The 16,012-nt window shown below is 39.2% G+C and overlaps 1 protein-coding gene across 4 annotated transcripts in view; it reads left to right on the top strand.

Moving 5' to 3' along the window:
- Positions 1-10,854: 10,854 nt before the first annotated feature.
- Positions 10,855-16,012, top strand: part of HBS1L (HBS1 like translational GTPase) — a 59,132-nt gene continuing 53,974 nt past the window's right edge. The window contains exons 1-3 of one of the 4 annotated variants that reach the window (XM_054628701.2): positions 10,855-11,049; positions 13,680-13,745; positions 15,560-15,697. In XM_054628701.2, the coding sequence (XP_054484676.1) occupies positions 11,007-11,049; positions 13,680-13,745; positions 15,560-15,697 (247 nt within the window). In that variant the 5' untranslated portion in view covers positions 10,855-11,006. The remainder of the gene's footprint in view (positions 11,050-13,679; positions 13,746-15,559; positions 15,698-16,012) is intronic. The other 3 variants (XM_054628698.2, XM_054628706.2, XM_054628700.2) reach the window with 3 other exon arrangements.

Here is a 16,012-nt window from a genome sequence, read left to right as displayed (position 1 = left end):
TTTAATCAATTTGCTTTTAAAAGGTTTTTAAAGATTTGGATTCTTTATTATTACAATTGCCCCTTTTCCTTGAAGATCTGGTTGTGGAGAAAATGTGTATAGAAGAATCCATTATTCCCTTCTTGCCTGGGGCTGCAATTAAAATGCTAGGCCAGATAGTACCTATTACCTGCCTGCTTCCTGTTATTTTTGGAATGATCTTAAACAAGGTGAAAGTGCTTATTCAGGGTGCAGGAATAGGAAGATTTTATTTCACTTATCCAAATATAAACTTTGTATTTAGCCAGTATTTTACATGACAAGCTAAGGACCAAAATCAATTCATCTTTATGTGAATCTTACAATAATGTCAAAAAAATTGGATGAGACCCTGAAATAACAAGAATTACACATCCTGTGGGAATCTGCAGATGTTGCACTGTCGTTCTCAGCTGTACACCATGTGGCAGTGCCTGCAAGCAGCTCTTTTTTCACTTTCTAACCCTCACAAAGTATTTACTGTTCACAGTCAAGTGTGTTATGTCTGTATTAGGCTTAGACTATAAATAGTCACATTGCTTATAACGGGAACAGATTGTTTGTTTGAGCATACTTATGAAATAAAACTTTTTAAATAAAAGCAACACATTCACCTTTTCACCAGCTAAAACTTTCTCATCAATACTGCTGATGCAGAGGTCACATTTAAACTATATTGAAGGTCTGTCTGTGTTTTGCTTTTTTTGCTGGTGCAAAGTACTATAAGAGACAAATTTAGCTTCCAGAGACAGGATAGCATAAAGATTAGCAATCTGTTTGGGTAACACTGAATGTAGACCTAGTTTTACAGATTTTGCCCATGCTGAAAGAATTATATGCAATCATTTTGACTTTCCTCAATTATTATTTTCCTTTCTTTGTGTATATGTGGGAACTCAGCACATCACTCCGGATGTCCAGAGTTACTGAGAGAACCCTTGGGGGGCTCGGAAATCCTGGAATGTTGCCAGGAGCGTCTGGTGGCTTGATTTTGATCCTTCTAAGGAGGTGACACCTGTTTGAGGATGTGAGAGTCACTTGGGAGTGAAGGGTGCAAGAAAGATATAATTACAGGGTGAAATATAGATTTTAGGGTTTTTGGTACAGGGGGGTTATGGAGACAAGATGGAGGGATCAGGGCGTGTCTCGTCCTTCTTCTTTCTTCTTCTTGTCATCCATCTTCTGTGGTGATGTTGGCACTTGGGGATTGGTTCACAGTGAAGGTGCACTTGCTAATATGGGTGAAAGGTATTGAGAAATAAAGGTAAATATCATATACGTAGTTTTTAGTATAAAAAGACACGACCACCCCGTGGGTGCTCAGAGTGCCCTTGGCTGCCTTGCAGGTCAGACCTCTGTTGGGCAGAATGAAAATTTTGTAGATAAGAAATAATAAACAATCTGAAGACCAAGAAACTGAAGAGTCCAGACTCATCCTTTGAAGCGCGGGCCGCCCCAGAACCACCCTACCCGTGTCCAGGCAGAGACAGACAGCTGACTGGACATGTTTATATCTTTATTATGGCTATATTTTTGTCCTCCATTCTCAATTGATTGATTTCTCCCTTGCTATTTACAATAGAAAAACATCTCAACAAGATTTCAATTGCTCACTTTGTGCCTTGGAAGCTTCGAACCAGTGTGACTAACCATGGGTTCTTTAATTTACATTGGTAAGTAATAGAGTTTTCTACTATTTCACACATAGCTTACGATTCTTTTCAGAATGAGAGCATGACATAAAACAGAGAAAAATCAGTTTCTCTGGGTCTATACCTGAACAGAATTTTTTTAGAAATATATGGTAGTTGCATACAGGTTATAAAGTGAAAGTTTCAAATCCTGTAAACTTAATGTGTAATCACATTAAAAGTGTCTGTGGAGTAAAGCAATGATGCTCATTTGTACAACATTAATTTATTTCAGGAGCCTACAGAAGTCATGTAATTTGTACAAATGCAAATCTGCTCTAAGACTTACAAATGGACTTCCAATACCTTGACAGTATTTTGACTGGTCATAAATACATGTGTGTGTGTTTATTTTCATCTTTGAGATACCAATGTTTTACTGCTATTGCTCCTGTGTGTCATTTCTGGAGAAGAATCATGCTGTTCTCAGTAGGGTAAAAATACAGGACAAAATACAGATAATTGTTTTTCCAAACAGCCTACAGCCTGAGACAAACTTTTTTTTTCATTGAAGAATAGTGACTTTTCAACAATCAAGAAGTTTTCTTAAAATTTTCAAATCAATTGATTGCAAAACACTGCTTTTTTCCTCTTTGTTTTGAGAAGTGATGTTTTCTTGATGTGCACTCAAATATAATATGTCAAGTCTGCTTTAAAATACTGGAAATGGTCATGCCTTTACTGCAAGGTGAAGTGCTCATACAAGCACATAGTAGTTGCTAAGTGCCTGTAATTTTGTAAACTGGCAGGTTTCCTCACCTGCCTAGGAAAAAAACCCAGTACCATGCCCAGGCCTCTTTAATGCCCTTCCCTCAGGAAGAGTTCATTACCTGAAATGCAAACCCTACCAAGCAGCAAAACACAAGATATTTCCCCTGACTAAGGCCCCTACAATCAGGAGTCCATGGACCCAGTTGAGTTTCTTGGTCCTTAGCAGAACTCACTTGATGCCTTCTCCTTTGGTCAAATAAAGGCTCAGGACTGGCTGGTTCCAGTGCTCCTCTCCCTCCTCCTCACGCTCAAAGGGGCCCTTGGTTATTTGCCTCCTCTTTGCTATATTTCACTTTTTAAAAAAATATGATCTTGTATCTCCACAGATAACATCCATTGACATTTTCTCACTGCCTGAGAACATAGATAAGAAATTTGCTATACCTATTATTATTATCTTTTGTTGCTCAGCTCATGGTTTCTCTAGCAGTAATAGGGTATCTAATACAATTTACTCCACTGGAACCCAATGTAAAATTTTGTGCTTTTGTTCTATCAAAATTCCCTTATTTGTATATTTTGTTGGCCTGGTTAGAGTCACTTTGATTCATGAAAGCAAATCCAATTATCTCTATTGACTTCCTGAAGGTTTGGACCAGGCCCCAAATGAATTTTTATAAAAAGATGACCAGTTTCTTGTAGTTAGACAGTATTAGTAGCATTCTTCTGTAGCTTTTATTGGGAATGAAATGTGGATTTCCTCAGGACCACAGATGAACTGAAGTAGGAATATTTTTCTGTTACTATTGCAAAGGCTGCCCTTACTCATTGTGATAATAACATTTCCAATCATTCTAAACTTTCCTTTAACAGAATTATGTGATCAATACAGGGGGCTGGCATTGCTTCATAGTTATAAATTATAACTTCAAATTTTTGAAATCCAGCAAATTACTGATGCATCCATCTAATGCTTCACCAGAATAAGGGTTCTGAGTGGCAAGTAGACATTTTGTTACTAAATTTATTGCTAAAGGATTAAAATGTACTCTTGATTACATTTCACTTAATACACTTCTATACCTTGCAAAGTACATGACAGTGACTTAATTCTAAATTCTGCAGAGTGTCAATTATTAAGCACTGAATAGAAGAAGTTCAGTAAGTCCTGAATATCCTACCATCAGTTGAATCACTGTAGATAGCCTTTGACGATTTCTATTAAATACTTTGGACTGCAGGAATAGTTTATGTCAAATGAAAGAGCTATTCCACAAGCTTTGAAGAGATGAAACGTGGATTCTTTTGCACTGTATCTGTTGTCCCTGTTGTTCACAGCTGTAACCAGAATTGTCTCTATATCTCTGACCCATCACTGGGCCCACACTATGGCTAATATGAAACTCTGCGGACACACAGAGCATGTAACATTAACTTTTTTACATGATTTTTCATCTGAGGGAGCACTAATTTGAGTCCCTCTCTTGCATCTTGCCACTGAATTTGTGATTATTAAATATATGAATATTATTTTTTCATAAACTTTGCTTTCATAAAGTTTGCAAACCTCTCCCCCCACAAAAGCCTCCACAAAAATTACTAATGTAGAAGGGAAATTAAGTTTCAACTTTTTTTCCATGAGTGCACGGCAAAGAGAGACTCTGTTGCTGCAGGGATCTCCTCCATTCCAAGATGTTGTAGTTGATATTGTAAAAGGTGTTAGCCTCTGGTGTTAGACAGGTATTGTCTGCAGGAATGATTGCTACAAGGTACCAGGATGAAGTATTGTGGGAAAATATTTTATCCATAGCAGAGAGACAGAAAGAACCATTGTGTCCTTTCATGGTTTGGGGAAAAAAAATTAATGATAACTGAATTTGGCTTACACTGCAATGCTATTGTGTCTTTCAGGGAATTCATTCAGTGGATACAAACATAAAACACATGGAGTTCAATACAAAGATGAAGTCCACCACATCTGTAATCAGCAACAAAATAATATCAAACAATTATAATTTGAAGCACGCTAAGCAAATATTTATATAGTTAGCCTGTCCTCAGAGCTTAGAAACTGAGACAATATTCTTTTCTGATGAGTTTTTTGGAGGTAGCATGATGTTTAATTAGAACAGCCACATCAGTTCAGCTTTGGACACTAGTATTAAAATATTGATTCATAAGGTCTAAGCCATGTTTGCTTCTATAAAGCACAGATATGAAAACTGGGGAGATGAGTAAGGTATCTCCAGTTAAACTGAAATCATGCTGTCACCCATGAGGTAGCTGCTGCAGCTCTCTAAGACCAAAAGCTTACATGCTGCTGATCATAAGAGACAGTGTACAAACTTGGAAACTTTGGATTGGTAATTTTATTTTTTAATTGGTATTTCTCCTTTACATTTTGTGGCTAATGTTTTCCTATTATCGAGGTCTTGCATATTTTAAGCACCCACCCAATTCTGTGGTATTATGTTTTTTTTTAAGGTCTGAGTGACAAGTACATTGATATAAGTGAATCATCATTTTGCAGGCATAAATTTTTATCAGATCGGTTTTCTCATAGATTTATACATTTAAGACAGGGCATCTGCCATTAAAGATTAGCTCCTGGAAGATAGGACATTGTTCTAGTAGCAAATGATAGAATTTCATACTTTAAACATGTGAAACAAACTAGATAGTAAATGAGCATCTTGTTAAGTAGTTTCTGGTTATCAGATAAGAAAAAATGGAACTAAAGGGATATTATTGTGCAAGATTTCTGCTAGAGTCACTGCTTTGTTCTGCAGGACTGCATTTGACTCTAGGAGACACCAAATATGATGATTAAGCCAAAAAAAAGCAATAAAAAAAGCATCTGAAGTGCATTATATCCTGTGATTGCAAGACAAATTAGCAATACCTTCTATGGGATTCTTCAGTGTGCAGTACATGAGAATCATTTGAGAGATAAAGAGGGACTTGATAATTTCTTGAAGAATCACCCTTTGAAAGTGAAATTTTTGGGGGGAGAGGAAACAAAAGACTTTAGTCAAAGACTGACATATAGTATCAGTCTGAATGAAGCCACGTTTCTTATTCATCAAATTATGCTCCCTGACACACTTAAAAACACCACATAAATCACTTCAACCCGATGCATCCCAGTTTTACAGATTCAATACTGAGTCTCATGTGGGAAGAAATGTGACTCAGAATAACCATGGAGGTAGTGGATTTCTGAGAGAGGCAAGTACAGGGGGTTTCCTTGACTCAGTGGCCCAAAATATACAGCTGGGTATGTCAAAGGCAGGTCCCAAAAATGTAGAAGTGCAGAACACAGAAAACAAAATCAGAGTAATTCTAACATAATTCTTAGACTTTAACAAGCTGTCTTCCCAACAAGCTAAGTATTGCTGTGCCTCCCAGAAGCACACGTGTCAGCATTTTTTTTTTAATTTAAAGTGTATAAGAAGAGATCAGTAGTGGAATGTTCCAGTCAGATCTGCGTCATGAATTACTCTATACAGGACAGCTATGGACTTCTCAAACTGCATTTGCCCTGCTTTGATTTGCAGAATTGTGCAATGTCTCTCAAAAGACATTTTCCAGGATCTAAGTTCACTTTGGTGTTTTTTTTCCTACAGATGCAGTAGAAAAAGGTCTCACTGCTCTCACTGAAAGCTTGATTGCGTCTCTATGTCCAGTAATTACAGACAAATTGATGAAGTCACAGTTTATGGTAGTAGCCAGGATCCATGACAAATTTTTTTAAGTGCTTGATAAATTGATGTATATAATCACATACAACAGAATGCTGCCTATATGCACTATAAATATGTGTATGTGTCACTATAAATTGCATTAGCGTGGACACGTGCATCATATACAACCAGGTCATAATGACAGCCTTCTCTTTTGCCTCTTCATTAGGTCTGCAGTTCCCTTAATTTATCCTGCCACTTGTAACAAGAAAAGCAGATGGAATCTCTAACATGAAAATTTTAATACCTCGCAGAATTTTATACAGACTTTAAATATTTACTGTGATTATGTTTAAGTATTCTTGTCATCTACACAATGTTTGAATCTTTGAATGTTTGAATGTTTGAATCTTGCCAATTTTTTTAACCATGATCATTTATCTTGCTCATGAACTTTGTAGTCTAATTCTGTGCTGAATGAAAATTGTCTACTTTTATCAGTTTAAAATTAGCCTTCTTTCAAGGAAATTGAGAAAAGCTGTTGCTATGACAAAAAAACCCCGATGGTTATTTCTGAGCCACTCCTAGTATAAACTTTGGTCATGTTCCATTTTATACATCTTCTCTGTAAGACAAACTCTTAATCCTTTTCATCTTTCTTCATGTAAGATATTTCCCATATCCCCAGTGATTTTCATCACTTATCTCTCTCTGTACCAAGAATAAACTTCATAGACCAACTGTGAATGCCATTCTGTTGTAATAAAATATTGTTTTTATTTAGGGGTAAAACCAATAGATAATAGTTTTTCATTGAGTGCTTCACAGTGGCTTTAGCTACCATGCTCTTGGCAACCATGCTCAAATTTGAACTCCTTCTGTCCCAGCTGTGTGGTTCAAGGCAGTTCCCCTCCTTGCAGAGACTAAACTTCCTTTTCTGGCCCTGTATTTGGGTCACTGCAGATGTGAAGCAGTCTGAGAGCCAGCAGGGAGGCAGCAGGGTGACAGGGGAATTTGGGATTGAAACCATACTGTTACAGAAAGCATAGAGTCACCTAAAGCCACTGAAATATTTTATTTCTTATTGTAACAGGAAGTTTACATACTTGTGAGGAACACAAATGTGGTCGACTTGGCAGTGTTAGGTTTATGGTTGGATTGGACTCAATAATTGTAAAGGTCTTTTCAAGTTTTAATGATTCTATGTTAAACTATACAATTAGGTCACTTTTAAAGACTGAATTGCCAATGCATTACCATTTGCCATCAGCTGCCATCCAACTTAGCTGTTAATAGATCCTGTTGAAACTGTGTAAGGTCTTGACTTAACATAAATCACTCATATGTGAAACTTGTTGTTCTGCACTGATCCATTCCCAAAGAAATAATAAATATATTTAACAAGCTCATTCATTCTGTGGAAAATTGGAGACACTTGCTATTTACCATATGTACAAAATGATAATTTATTAATACTCTTTGTTTTCTAACTTTTAAATCAGCTTCTGACTACATGGCATCATTTTAGACAAAAACAGACATGTATTTACTGGCTGCAGTTCTTTTGAGCTAGTCAGATCATTTAGCAGCTGGAAATGTGTTTACTGACCTTGATAATCTATGTTTTAGAACTTAACAGCCACACCTGGCAGCGTGGTAAAATATCTGGAATTATGCTCTTTTTTTCCTAGACCAGGCCTTCCTTGACTTTGGTTTAAAAGGACAATACAACATTGAAATAGACTGAATGTTTTGTAACTAAGACTACTAAACTACTAAAAAGCTTGGCTTCACTTTAAGAAGAAATAACATCATACGAAAGACTTTCTACTTAGCTAAAATGAAATTATTAAGCATTTTATTAACTGATTCTTACAGTTACAAAAAAAATTTCATAGTGCTGGGGCTGGGAGTGCCCAGCAGATTGCTGAAAAAAAGAGGATTACCAGAAATGCTGCCACCTGGATTGAGACCAGTGATCTTAGTACACTTCTTAAGGCACACACCTTAAAGTAATATATAATCTCAGTGGGCAGGAAGGAAATGAATGCCAGAAGTGACCTGGTTAGTCATTCCTCAGTCAGAGCTGCTGGAGCCAGACTGACAAGGTTCTCTGATGGCGCTTTAATTGCTGCTGAAGGAATAATGTTTAGTTATAGAAGACTGCTTTGCTATCAGATGAATACTTTTCATGAACCTTGCATTCATGCACAAGTAGCACTAACTGAGCTATAGCTAGGGCTTGAGAACAAAAGCTTATTACTTCTTGGATATCTTTTCCTAAAACATTTACATATGTCTCAGAATTAAGAAAAGGCAAGGAATAATCACAGTGTATTTATGACTCTTTGAAGATACTATGTATGAAATATGAAATAATATGAAGAAATTGTGCTCCTGAAAGAAATTGTTGTTTTCGGGTTCTTTTTTCCTTACGTCTTGTATGATATAGCCTATTACACTTTAAAGGAAGAAAAATAGCAACTTTTCAAGTTCACTGTTAATGCCATGGAAAGACTACATAGTATATCATCTCCTCCATTTGGCTTACCTTTATATTTTACAACTGTTATTTATTTTCCTGTTTTGAACTAATTTTGAAATCTTGAAAACAATGTTACATTTGACTATCAAGAAAATGAAATGAGCATTGTATCTGTGGAGGTCACAGTCACTGAAAATCAAGAGAAGTAATGAAAAAAATTCAAACATGAAAAATTTATTATTTGATAAGCAGCTGGTGATTTATGTAAAAAGCATCAATAAGAAGGATAAAAGAAATATCTTTGCAACACAATGGTCAGGTGTGAGAAACGAGAACTGTCTCTACCTGAGAGAAAAAAAAAAGCTAAATGTACATGATTAATATTTACTGGAGATTTTAGCATTTGAAGAATGGGATTGAAGTAATTTCAGAGGCTGGAAAGTGCATCTTTTCCAAAGTAAAGCTGTTGGAGGCAAACTGGCAGGATGCTTTATAGTTGTAGTGATATAGTGTCTCAAGTTACTGAAGGCTCAGAAAGCAGATGCTGGAATCAGGTTTTGAATTTAGAAGTGTGCTATCCTGGCTGTAGTAATAATAGATGATAGCAAGACTCCACTTTTGTGTCTTTGACTCATGTCAAGAGACTAGGACAGATAAGGATTAGCACAACTACTGTGAAACCTCTGCTGCAGAGAACATTTGGGACACTAAAGGTCAACAAGACACCAGTATTGACCAGAAATCTTTGTTTCCAATTCTGTTTTAATCCTAGCACCATACGGAAGTCATTATATAGAGCCTAAACCTGCTCAGCCACATGTGCTTCTCTGTAGAAATTAGTTAGAAATATGCAAATAATATAAGGAAACAATCTGCAACTTTGCATACTATTTGTATATGAACAAAAACTTTTGGCTTATGGTTAATACTCTCTGCCCCTGGCAGTGACCAGGAAGGATGTGGAGTGGCAGATAGTGACAATTTTGGCATGTGGGCAAGGACAAGACAATAGTTAGGTGGCAGGTACAGAAGCAGGGCATGTGTATTCGTAGGGATGTGTGGCTGTGTGCTGGGGTGTCAGAGGACACCTGGAGCATGCAGGTGGCTGGAGGGGGACTCGATTTCTGGTATTCTCAGAACTGGGTGAAAAGATGGTAAATAATTACTGAAGGTCTTAAAGATGAAGACACCTGACGTTAGAAATATTAATGGTGTCATCTGCCTAGCAGCTCCAGAGCCCTCAGATGAATGCAGGTATCTGGGAAACAACTGGGTTGGCAGACACAGAAACAGATTCTGTCAGAGCTGGAGCTCATGAATTGGGATTTCTATCCCAACTCCCTTTCTCACTAGAGCTAAAGGTCTTGTCTGCTTGTCCTTCCCTGTCTGCCCCAGCAAGAGGAGCAGCTGCAGGGACATTCCTTGGTTATCCAAACCCTTGGCAGAGCAATGCCCCTGCAGGCTGAAACTCGGCATTAGGAAGTGTCACAGTAATGTGCCAGTGTAGTCAGATCGAGGCTCCATGGGGCCTAATGCTTTGACATTTTGCTTCTTAACACTGCCAACAGCAATCCTAATTATTACAGCTTGCATTTACCCACAGCAGCTGATTTAAGCCTGGCCACTAGTCAGTCCCTGGATTGTAATGGCTGCTCATCACCAAAAAGCCAGGTCAACTGGAGGTGTTTCAGATCAAGGACTGAGAAAGGCCTTGTACTTAAAACCTTTCTCCTGTGCTGCTACACAGATCACAGACACTTACTTCAAGTGTGTTTAGATAAGTTAATTTAGGCCTATACAGAATGCTCCCTTTTCATCAATGATGCAACTGTTTTTGAATAAGCTTTAAAGCACTTGCTTTCAATGAGTGCATGTAAAACTTCCCATTTTTGTCTTGAATCAAACACTGACGGAAAATGGGCCATCTCCTATCTAGATTTTCCTTGTAACTCACATTACTAAACAGACAGCTACTACAGACTCTATGCTGCTAGACCCTGCAGAATCACAGCAACTTTTATTCAGGCTGGGAGAGGCCTCCAAGATCACGGACACCAAACTCGGGCTGGTCTCCAGCACGGCAGCCCCCCCTCAGCCCCAGGTGCCGCCCCCAGCCGTCACTCGCAGGTTGCCCCGCCAGGCCCGGCGCCCCCCCCGGGTCGCCTCAGCCGGGCCCGCCGCGAGGGCGGGGCGCGAGCACCTCCGAGAGCCGCCCCCGGCCCCGCGCGGCCCGAGCCAGGCGGGACGGGCAGTGCGCACGCGCAGCAGCGCACGAGGGCGGAAGCGGCGCCCCGCGCGCCTGTGCAAGAGGGGATTCCGCCAGGCGCCGCCGTACTTCAACATGGCGACCTAGGCCGGCCGCGCCAGCGTCACTGCGGGCGGGCGAGCGAGGCCGCTGCCGCCGCTGCTGTCGCCGTCATGTCCCGGCACAGGAACGTCCGAGGATATAACTACGACGAAGGTAGCGGTTATGGCGAGCAGGTGCTGGTGGCAGAGCTGCGGAGCCCGCCGCAGCTGCCGGTCCCTCCGCGCTCCCCGGCCCGTGCCCCTGCCATCGGCCGGCCGGTGGCCGCGGGCAGGAGGGTGTGGCGGGGCTCGCACGGCGGTAGGGGAGGGCCCGGGGGGGCTGTCAGGGGCGGTGGGAGGGGAAAAGCCGCCCCCTCACCTCCCCTCGGCGGGGGTTGGACGGGGCTCCGGGCGAGGCCTCTCCCCGCCCCGTGCCCGGCCCGTTTCCCGCTCGAGTGGGGAGGGTCGGGTACACGTGGCCGCTCTGCCGTCCAGGACCTCCTGCTGCTGCTGCCAGGGGCTCCCGGGAGCTTCCGCACCGGGAGAGCGTGCCCTTGGTACGGGGTTCAAGCCACAGCTGCATTGCCTTGAGCTGCCCAAATTGGCTCCGCTTTTTAGTAGCGGCGCTGACTTGAAAAAAGCCTCAGTATGGTTGAATCCATCCATCTTTAGTCTTGAAAAACTTAAAAATTTGTATTCACGGCCCAACTCTAGCAAAGTGTTACTGATGTTGATAGATAAGCGTTAACAGCTGTTACTTGAGGAAGAAATGTAATTCTTAACTATGGAGTTGTGCAATTAGGGATTAATCTCTTTTTCAGGCACCTGTCTCATTTTACTTACACTTCTTGCGTAGAATGAAGGAGTTCTTCCATAAGAACTTGGCTTGTGCCTGCAGTACTGCTGCTTTCTTTGTGCCCTGGGCCCATTAACTTACACAAACCATAAATCAGAGTAATTTTTTTTTCCTTGAAAGTATTTTTGTTGGCTTGGGTTGTGGAGAAATGGACACACTTCCCATTCATATTAAAGAGCCCTTTTGTGAGAGCAGCAATTTTGTTGCTTCACTTTGTCAGATTATTAAAAAAATGCAAGAAATGCTTCAGCCTGCCCCATCTCTTCTGTTGAGTGAACAGACTACACGGTTTTTATGTATTATAGTAGTACAAATGGGGTCTTGCACTCTGATACTGGAATTTCTTGGAAGTTGTAATTTCATGTGAGCTGTGCTGGCTGTGTGTTCCCACCTTGAAATTTCTGCTGGCGTAAATTTACCTAATATAGGCAAAATCCCGAACTAGACTGAGAATTTTACTGCTTGATTTTTTTCATCCTCTAGAGACCATTTTTCATCACAGAATGGTTGAAATGTTGATTTCAGCTGAGTCGCTGGCTTTTGAGAAGTTGAGTGTGCAATGCATAGTTAATTTCAGTGTTGATACACTCATCAGACTCTTGTAATGAGTTTGCTGAGATGCTCAGTAATTTGCTGTAGCTATTAAGTTCCTTTTTGCTATTGGAAACATGACTGTGAGGTTACGTGTCAGGTCTTTACCCTTGTACCACACGTTTCTTGTGTAGTCACACAGAATCATTTATGGCCCAAATGAAATAGACTTTGTGTCTTCTTCACTATTAAATGCAGTATGGGTTTTTTTTATGCTGCATGTGGTTCTGTAATGCCCAAATATGAGTCGCATTTCTAGGCTAAATATTTAGCTTAGTATTTTTTGGTTTCCTTTCATTGGCAGACTTCTGAGGCCTTAGGTCTTCTTTATTTGACCATGTTCCATTTTTTCCCCCTCTGCTTTCTGAGATATTGTGATCATAACCAAATGTGATATTCCATCTGCAAATATCTTGACAATACAGCTTGAATGCTTCTACAGAGTATCTTCTACTCTGTTCTCTGTAATTTATGTAATTTTTAAATTCTAATTTTTATGGTCAGTGCATGCTGTGGTCTGTCTTTTAGAGCAATAAAGAATAGATGTTACTTGTGAAGCTGCCAAGTGCAGTAGTGTCTTTAATAATAGTTTGTTACTTTTTTCATGTATTTCATGATTACTTAGTGAAAATTACACTATTTTTTAAGATTGGCATAATACTGGGATTCATTTTTGGAGACAAAGGTGCATAACTTACTCTTTGTATTTCTTGATACCTTTTTTTTTTCCTGAGGAAAGAATATTTTTATCTTTAAGTAACTGTTTAAGATACTTGTTTTTTGCCTGAAACAACTTTGCATATTCAAAGGGAATTGTGAATTGATTTTTTTTGCTTCGCTGAACTTCATTTGAAAGGTGGATGGGTGTGAGCATAAAATAGAGAAGAAAGGTGAGAAATGCATAGGAATGGAGTAGGAATGCTGATCCTGAGTTGTTGAAGTAGAAATAGTAATTGAACTGCCTGTCTGGGGTGAACACTGAGAGGTCAAGCAAAAATATCAAGAGAAGTGCCATGGGTAAAGATTTGTGGAATGTAGAAAGTTAGACTTAGTCTGTGAGGGCCAAGGAGCTGCTGAAGGAGGAGGTGTGAAGTATGGTAGCTCTTGGAAATTTTCAGCCTAATGAATAGACTATTAAATGTTAAATTGTATTATTGTAAGAAAATTCTGTTATTGGCGCTTGGAAGGTTATTTCTCTCCTAGGTAAGTAAACAGAACCTCATTCAAATACAGGAAATGCATTATTTCTGGAATACAGGAAATGCATTATTTCATAAAACCTTGTGCAAAACCTATGCTTTGAATTGTAGTATTATTTAGAAATTGTGCAGATTAATCTTGCTGTTTTTGCTTCATAGACTTTGAAGATGATGATGTGTATGGCCAATCAGTAGAAGATGATTATTGCATTTCTCCTTCAACAGGTTAGTTCAAATAATTATCAAGTATTGTTCATTGATACCTGTTCTGATATTTATTTCTGAATGAAAACAAAGTTTAAAAGCTAGTGACACTTTTGAAAAGTGCCTAGTGGCTATAATCCTGTTACAGTCAGTTACGTAGTGTTAGGTATTGGACATTTGAAAGTCTCATTAGACAACTGGCCACATCTTGAGTCCTACATATGTATTATCCTAGATGGTTGGAATGTAGTTGTCAATGTAAAAATCTGCTCTGTGGGAATGTGTTGATAATCTTGAAACATTTGGTGTCTTTTCTTGTGGTTAGTAGGATCTACCTGGGCTTAACAGTTGTTATTGTGCACCTGGTAGTTGATGTCTTCTAGACACCTTTGAGTACATGTGGGACAGGGAGTCTCATTGTGGGTTGCAGTGCTGTTCCTCTCATGCAAGATCACGTGGAGCTAATCAGCCTTCCAGCAATTGCAGTGTTGCAAAGTAGGTTTAAAACCAGCAAAGGCTGTGTGCTCAGGTAAGGCATAATTGGAGTGGCTCAGCCCAGCTGAATTCAGCCTGGCTGTAGAACCATCAAGTTGTGTTCTCCAGTCAAGTCTCTGGCAAGATTATCAGTTTAGGGTTTCCCCAGATTTAGTGGCAGTGTTTCTAGAGCTGAATGGGCCCTGGAAATAGTACAGCTGGTATTGACATGAAGCTGTGCTACTGCAGGTAACTGGTTTGGATCTAATCCACCGTGACTGTGATGTAGTGTGTGACCTCTGGCCACAGGAACTTGAGATAATTAGGTCTTCTTGAGATAAACTCTGGTCCTCTCCCATGCTGTTGATTTCAGTGATGAAAATGTGCAATGTGTACCTTTTGCTCAAGTATAGACTGATAAATGGCAGAATCAATTCCTGGCTGTGCACAGTAATTTTCCTAAGAACTCTTTGTGTGGAAGCTTCAATTATAAAATAATCTGATGTAGATTGTATAGCAGTCTTAATAGTTGCTTCAGTTTTTGCAGTTGAATATGAAGTGGTATGAATGCATTTGGGAAACAGCTGCTAGAAGTTGCTACTTCTGGATATACACCTGCTTTCTGTATGGATTTCAGAGCTGGGGAGAATATTACATGGCTTAAGGCAGTTTGTTTACATTATGCTTTGCACATTTCTGAGAAAGTATAATGACTGGGGCTCTTGTTCAGCAAAGAGTTTTAGCTGTATATGGATTAATGTTGCTAAATCAGAGTGAAACCATGCACTTGTTTAAAGTTTTTTGTGAATATGTGTTTTTACTCATGGGCTATATTTCTAATGAAATTCCAAGAAAGAAAGAATGTGTTCAGCTCTATTCAATTCTTATCAGTAATTTAACAGTCACATATTATAGTCACATACTTTAAAAGCCATGCTCATTTCATGCTAACTTTTTAAAATTCAAACTGAAAGTGGTTGAAAATTCAAATTCAAAAATGGTGTAAGGTTCTGAAGACATTAGGCCATAGATTTGTATAGAAAATACTGTTTCTCAAACCTGGAGTATAATCTTTTTTGTAATGCTGAACTTTGCAGAATTACTGCATTCCATTCATACAAGGATATTGCCCAGCCTGTAGTTTCACTGTGATGGCAACTTGTTTATATTCTAGCATGAGCTGTTGTATGCTCTGTGCAATCCTCAGTTAGTAGTTATTACACAGTAGTGTCTCACCACCCCCTTGAAACCACTGCAACAGTCCAACATCCTAACTTATTTTACCTTTAGTTATGTTTTGCTTTTAAAGGAGGAAAAAAATTAACTTCTTTTTTTATTACTTTGTTTTTTACCTAATGCAGCAGCTCAGTTTATTTACTCCAGACGAGACAAACCAGCCACATTTGCTGAGCCATTAGATGAAGAATATGGCTATGAAGGTACTGATGCTGCTGCTGATTGTTTTACACCCACTCATCAGTTGACTGAAGTTGATAGAGGTAATTATAGAAAACAACTATCAGAATAATCTCTTACAAGAGTTAAAGATTTACTAAAATATCCTTGATGTTTCTTACTTGACTGACATTGCTCAAAATTTTGGAATCTTGTTATAAAACAATACCCTTCAGGGAGCTACCTTCAGTGATCATTCTTCAACTTCAAAACTACCTTTTGTGTACTACTTGTAACTTGGTTGCATACACTGAAATGTGTTCTTAGTTTGTTACTAGAAATAATGAGATTTTATGTGAAGTGGAGACATTAGAACAGCTGTACTGACAGCTCAAATCTTGACTCTTGAATATTATAAC

Source organism: Agelaius phoeniceus, chromosome 3, assembly GCF_051311805.1.
Source record: "Agelaius phoeniceus isolate bAgePho1 chromosome 3, bAgePho1.hap1, whole genome shotgun sequence".
Lineage (NCBI taxonomy): Eukaryota > Metazoa > Chordata > Aves > Passeriformes > Icteridae > Agelaius > Agelaius phoeniceus.
Note: the sequence above shows the minus strand (reverse complement) of the source record. Positions and strands in the feature narration are given on the sequence as shown.